The sequence below is a fragment of the Calidris pugnax genome, unplaced genomic scaffold, assembly GCF_001431845.1.
Source record: "Calidris pugnax isolate Ruff unplaced genomic scaffold, ASM143184v1 scaffold144, whole genome shotgun sequence".
Classification (NCBI taxonomy): domain Eukaryota; kingdom Metazoa; phylum Chordata; class Aves; order Charadriiformes; family Scolopacidae; genus Calidris; species Calidris pugnax.
The window spans coordinates 14,113-21,029 of record NW_015090911.1 but is presented as its reverse complement, the minus strand read 5'-3'; the positions used below and the strand labels follow the sequence as shown (position 1 = coordinate 21,029).

The 6,917-nt window shown below is 47.7% G+C and overlaps 1 protein-coding gene across 1 annotated transcript; it reads left to right on the top strand.

Annotated features, from left to right (window-relative positions):
• The first annotated feature begins 2,443 nt into the window (after positions 1-2,443).
• LOC106892288 (interferon type B-like) lies at positions 2,444-3,043 on the top strand. Its single transcript, XM_014949366.1, has one exon. The coding sequence runs from the start codon at positions 2,444-2,446 to the stop codon at positions 3,041-3,043; it is 600 nt and encodes a 199-aa protein (XP_014804852.1).
• Positions 3,044-6,917: the final 3,874 nt, after the last annotated feature.

Genomic DNA, 6,917 nt, shown 5'->3' with positions numbered 1-6,917 from the left:
GGGGGGACAAAAAGAGTTACTACCTGATGACTGGAAAATTGATTAAAACTATGTTAGAGGAGACCTCAGATCAATAGTCTCCAAAGTGGGATGTTCAAGACAGTCCATAAGGAAAATGGTTTTTGTACCATTAAAAAATAAAATTAAAAAAAAAATTAATAGTGCTTTATTTAACTGTCCTCTCATCCATTTTTAATATTTATTTTTCTGTATGTTTTATGACATACATATTAGTACAGTAGCATATATATATAATTGAGACGTAAAAATACATTGCAGGTGAGTGGTCACAAATTTTTTTACTGATGGGGTGTGTGATCAAAAAAAGGTGAAGACCACTGCCCTAGATCGTTCTTCTAGGTCCCCTACAGAAAAGTAAGAGAGTCCTCACCCTAGAAAGCTTGCACTCTGAGATGACAGGACATGCCAACAAAACCAATGCAGCACTTTGTCTTCAGTTTGGGAGAAAAAGAGAAAAGTTTGCCTTTCCCACTTTAGGTGAACTCCACATACGGGGGTGGTACTCTGCTACATGGTTTTCTTCCTAATTTCATGGTTTACTCCTCACCACCCCCAATCCATCAAGAGTTAATGCTTTAACCACTAGTATACCCATTTCCACACATTCTCCAACTGGAAAAACATCCTTCTTCATACCCCTCTCCCCAGCACTTCAAATGCTTTCTCAGAGCTGTCAGCACATTCCACCTTGCTGCATTTCTGTGCATCATCCCCCTGTTTCCTACACCAAATCCTCCATCACTGAACATGAAATAATCCAGCAACAATTTAGTATTGCAGGTGCTTTTTGAAACAGTGACATATTTCATCATCCTTTCTTTCCCAGGTAATTCCACCTCATCAACTCTGGCATGAATCACCTAACAAAGCACAACCAAACTCACATTAAAACTCTTAGCAGATTACTCAAAAGCAGCACTCCTGTCTCCTTTTGAGGAAAATGCCACAAAAAGCAGATTTGGAGAAGAGATCTGAACTGGAACTGCATACTCCCCCATATAAACTGGACAAAATATAACGAAATCCACATAAGAATAGGGTCTAGGGATTGCAATTATTCCCACCACCTCTCTGGCAGGGGACAAAATACATCAGCACAGCATAACCCAATCTCACACACCTGTGCATCCACACATCCAACACAAAAAATCATTAGAAAATATGACTACATGCCAGTCATCTTTGCACTTCATGCCCCCCCATAGGAAAACATCAGAACAGATACTGTGCTCTTCCAACACCATGGGTATTTCCTAATGCACAGAAGGCATGCAGGAGAAGGTGCCACAAGTCAAAACTGAAATATCAGGAATAGATTTAAAAGGTGAGACAGAAAAGGGCTCAAAAATTACAAGTGGTTTGCCGTAACAGATTCAAGCTCCACCACCCACACCAGCTAAGGCATTTGTAAAATCTCTGCTACACAGGCAGCCTGCAACAGACTAACAGAAAATGTAGCAATGTAATTGCTATGTAATACACACAAAAAATAACAATAAAAAACAATAAACAGAACATTAAGAAATTGAGTTCAATTAAAAAAGAACCCCCTCCCAGACATCAGGAGAAACCCACTTCCTTGCTGTATCAGCAGCCACCAGCACGTTTCTCCGCTGGAAGCTTCCCAGGAAGCAGTGATGACAAACCTGAGACTGCCCACTTTCACTTTCTACATGTAAGCAGATCGGCACGTCAAACACAAACACTCTCACCTGCACTTGCCTCCCAAACACCTCATGTCACCTAATTTCTACAACCAATTCAAGGTGCAATAAAACCCCCGAATCACAATCATTGCACAAATAGTTGATTAAAAAAAAAAAAATCCTTTCTGACATTTATGCATTTATTTATAAATATCATCACACTGAGGAGAAGTGACTCGGTGGGCAGGAAGAATGACAGATGACCCTAAAGGTTATCTTTTCCTAAAGGACATCTTTTCCTAAAGGAAATCATGCTTTAACTCATGTATACAAATAACATCAAAGCATGAAATAAGAAAAATAGGTATTGGTAGAGAGAGAAACTCGAAAATCAAAACCAAGCAAGAACACTTCACAAGAGGTGAAAAGGAAACTCTTAAACGTATCCCCAGCACAGTTGCCCCAAAAGCCTCTGCCCCATGCTTTCACATCCCCCACTGAACCATAATCCCCACATCCCAACAGCAGCCCTGGGAAATAACCAGCTCCCCTTCCCTATGGCCACCTCCTGCTCACACTTTGACAAGCATAATAAAGCCCTCTAGAGAAACTAAATGGAAAGCGAAACTGGGAAATTCTGTCTAGAGGAAGATGATGAAAGGAAAGCCGCAGCACTGCATAAAGCTGGCAGCCCAGCACCACCACAAACACAACATCAACTGCACCATCACCAAGCCTCACCAGGCTCCTGATCACCACCACCCATGGCACCCACCATGCCTGCGCCCGCAACGCTGCACAGATGCCTGTGGCACGGCACCTCGATGATCCTGCTCCTCCTGACAGCTCTCACCACCACGCTCTCCTGCCAGCACATGCGTCCCCAAGACGCCACCTTCGCCTGGGACAGCCTCAAAATCCTGAAGGCCATGGCTCCCACGCCATCACAGCCCTGCCAACACTACCAGCCCCTCTTCCCCTTCCCCGACACCCTCCTACACACCAACCAACCACAGCAAGCCGCTGCCATCGCCAGACACATCCTCCAGAACCTCCTCGCCATCCTCAGCAGCCACAGCATCCCTCAGCACTGGGATGCCAAGGCACGGCACGACCTTCTCAACAACCTTTATCATTACAGCCATCACCTGGAGCAATGCATGTCAGCCAAGAGGACGCTCACCAAAAAGCAAGGGCCCCGCAACGTCGTGCTCAGCATCAACAAATACTTCAAGCGTATCCAGGACTTCCTCCACACCCACAGCCACAGCGCCTGCGCCTGGGACCACGTCCGCTTCGAAGCTCGCGCCTCTTTCCAACGCGTGGACACGCTCATACGGCAAATGAAGAGCCGAGCCACTCCTGCTCCCCCCTAGAGCCACCAGCCCCAAATGCCCATCCCCAGCCAACGCCGCAGGCCACGGATGGAGGAGAGGCTGGAGCAGCTCAGGCAGGGATTGCGACGCACCGCTCAGCACCTCTTCCAGCCAGAAGCCTGCGCCGATGGGGAAATGGGCACGACCGCGGCGAGGCCGGGGCCAGGCTGCGGCACGGCCCGCGCACCCACACCGCAGCCAGAGCTTCGCTGAAAAGGAAGGAGAAGGAAGTTGCTGTGCTCCACACTCAGGGACACAACGCGAGGCGATGGGGATAAGGACTGTGTTGGGGATAGGGATCGCTCACACCGCAGCCAGAGCTTCGCTGAAAAGGAAGGAGAAGGAAGTTGCTGTGCTCCACACTCAGGGACGCAACGCGAGGCGATGGGGATAAGGACTGTGTTGGGGATAAGGACTGTGTTGGGGACAGGGATCGCAATGGGGATAAGGATCGTATTTATTAACCACAGGACTCAGACTGTGACTTCTGCTGATGGAGGGGAAGGCCCACATGGAGACTGCGGAACTCTCACTATTTATAACAGAACCCTACTTATTTATTCATTTAGTTATTTCGTCGGCCCTTATTTATTATTATTATTTATTTATTTATTTGTTCGCTTGCTGGAAATAAAAGACTTCTGAAAAACAAAAAAGAAGAAAAAAGAGGTGGTCATGCTTATACCTGACAGGCAAAGACTGGGTCTCCGCAGGCAGGCAGGGATGAGCATCCCTCCTGCAGCATGTCCCATCAATGCCTCCTGCCCCAGGCAAAGGCTCCAAACAGCAGGCCACTCTTGGGGACCCACCATGGTCCTTCAAGCTTGCAGGCATCTCCCAAGTCATGCCTGACCACTGGAGCACACAGGTGCCCAGATGACATGATCCCTGCACTACAGGCTAATCCTGTACCATCACACACCCTTCTCCATTCCCAACTCTCTCCCACAGCCAAGACATGAAAGCTGTCTCCGAACCACCACCCCATCACAAACATCCATTCAGTGATGCAATAGCACCACTTCGGACCAAGCAGGGTGGCATGGACAAGGTACACCTCAAAAAGGCAAGGAGGGGACCCACAAAGGTCTGTGGAGATTTGGGCAAGTACTCCAGTGCTACCAACCCCACCCGAAAACAAAAAAAAGCCACAAAACCCACAGGAGATGACCAGCGCTGCTCATTGCTCTCCTACAACCACCACCACCAGACCAGGACACTCCTGCCTGTACTCACATGGGAGCCATGGGGACCTGCCTCACTACATAGAGCACATTGGCCCAGGGCTTTTTCACCTCAACACATCCTTAGCAAACAAAAAAATACATCCCCCAAACACTACCACCCAACATGGCCCAAACCAACCAGCACAGAATTCCCCGTGAAGGAAACTGGCTGCACACCACCAGCATCAGCTGCTTCTTCACCCTCCAACCACCACCACAAAAATATCTATCCCATGTGCCCCTCTATTCTGCACTCGCGAGACCCCACCTGGAGTACTGTGTCCAGCTCTGGAGTCCTCAACACAGGAGGGACGTGGACCAGTTGGAAGGGGTCCAGTGGAGGACCACGAAGATGATCAGAGGGATGGAGCACCTCCCCTATGAAGACGGACTGAGAGGGCTGGGGTTGTTCAGCCTGGAGAAGTGAAGGCTCCAGAGAGACCTCAGACCAGCCTACCAATATCTGAAGGGAGCCTACAGGAGAGCTGGAGAGGGACTCTTTGTCAGGAAGTGTAGTGACAGGACAAGGGGTAATGATTTTAAATTGGAAAAGGGGAGATCTAGACTAGATAGTAGGAAGAAATTCCCTGGAAGTGTTGAAGGCCAGGCTGGATGGGGCTTTGGGTTACCTGCTCTAGTGGAGGTGTCCCTGCCCATGGCAGGGGGGTTGGAACTCAATGATCTTTAAGGTCCCTTCCAACTCTAACCATTCTATGATTCTATGATCTCCTTTGCCCTCCTGCAGGTAAGCCTGAGCAAGGCAACACAGAAGCTTAGCACCTCTGGCCTCCTATCGCCCAGGACAAAGAGGTTACTCTCCCTGCTCAGTCACACCACCTCCACCTCGTAACTGCAAGGGCACTACTCCGTTAAAAAAAAAAAAAAAGGAGCACTTTCCATGCAGATAGTGAGCATGAAAACAAGTGGGACCAAATATATTCAGATGCAACTTCTAGATTGTACTGCAGTCCTCCTGGTGTTCCTTCTAACCACAATCACCCTGTGATGCCAGACCAGTGGGGACCTCATTGGCTCTGTCTTCTCTGAGGTGGCTGAAGAAAGGAAATCTCAATCAGACATAAAACCAAAGGAGGAGAGATAACAACCCAAACTAGAACGCAGGGATTTCAACAAAGGAGGAGAGATAACAACCCAAACTAGAATGCAGGGATTTCAACCCAAACTAGAACGCAGGGATTTCAAACGCGAAAGAATAAACACATTTTTATGAACTTTACCATGATACTGACACACCACCAGAAGAAGGATCAGAGAGGTTGTGGGATGTCAAATCCCGGAGACATATTTGAAAGCATCACTGGAATAGTGAATTAGTAACCTCTCCTGACACCACCCACCATGACGAACAGATTATACTCAAGAGACCCAGAGAAACATGGACCATTGAAAAACCATTTAAAAACTGAAAAGAAATGATTGGACAAAGAGTGATAAAAAACCACCAAAACAAAACAACCAAAACCAGAGAGAGAAAATGAGAAGTTTGAGCAGTATGACACTACAACCTAAGAGAGATGCAATTAAAAAGGAAAACACTGGAAAACGAAAAAAATGGAATTCTTTCTAGATGACCTTTTCTTCCATGCAGCACGATGACAAAATGTTCAAAAAAAACCCCAACCAACAGAATCACCCCCAATAAAAATATTATAGGATATGACCCCTTCAATGTTCGATAAGCAACAACTTAGAAAACTGACATATATACACCATCACAATGAGGTTCAAACTGACCAAAGGGAAAAAAGAGATTGTAGAACCTTCGTCAGTAAACATTCTGTGCTCAAGATCATTCACCAAAAAAACCACCTCCTCATTGAACATCTGGAGTTCAGGGCTTTGGAGATTCCTCAGAAACATATCACTTCACAAAACTCCAAATATATAAAAAGAAATGATGAATTCATATGGAAATAAGGATGACAAACATACAGAAAGTAAAAAACACAAAATAGTAGTAGAGTATTACATAAGGAAAACAGAGAGTTGGGCAGGAAGGGAAATTCAGGCCAAAAAGTGCCATCAGAGCTGGCACGAGACGGAAGAAAAAACCACAAAAAAACGATACCAGTAGAAAAATTCCTCGAAGTTACTACCCCACTGATTTCACATCCCAAAACTCAACCCCCTGACGGCCCACCATGCTCCCCACAACACACACACAGCCCCTCCCCAAGCACCCAACACCCCAACAAGGAACTTCCCCAAGACCACCACAAAACACCCGGAAAATCGCAACTAGAAAGCGAGAAAGGCACCACAGCTCGCCCCGCACCCAACAGCCAAACCCCAACACCCCTCCCCACACACCTGCCCCCACCACCCTCCAACACAACCCCCGACGGCCCACCGTCCTCCACAAACACCCAACACACCAACAAGGAACTTCCCCAAGACCACCCCACCAACCAAAAAGGGACACCCCGCAAAATGGAAACCGGAAAGCGAGAAAGCAAAAGCACGGCACCCCATAAAGACGGCCACCCGACACCACCCCAAGCACAGCCACCACCAACACCCACCCACCACCACCCACCACCAGCCTCCTCACCAACACCACCCACCATGCCTGCGCCCGCAACACCCCACACCCGCCTGCCCCACGGCGCCACCACGCTCCTGCTCCT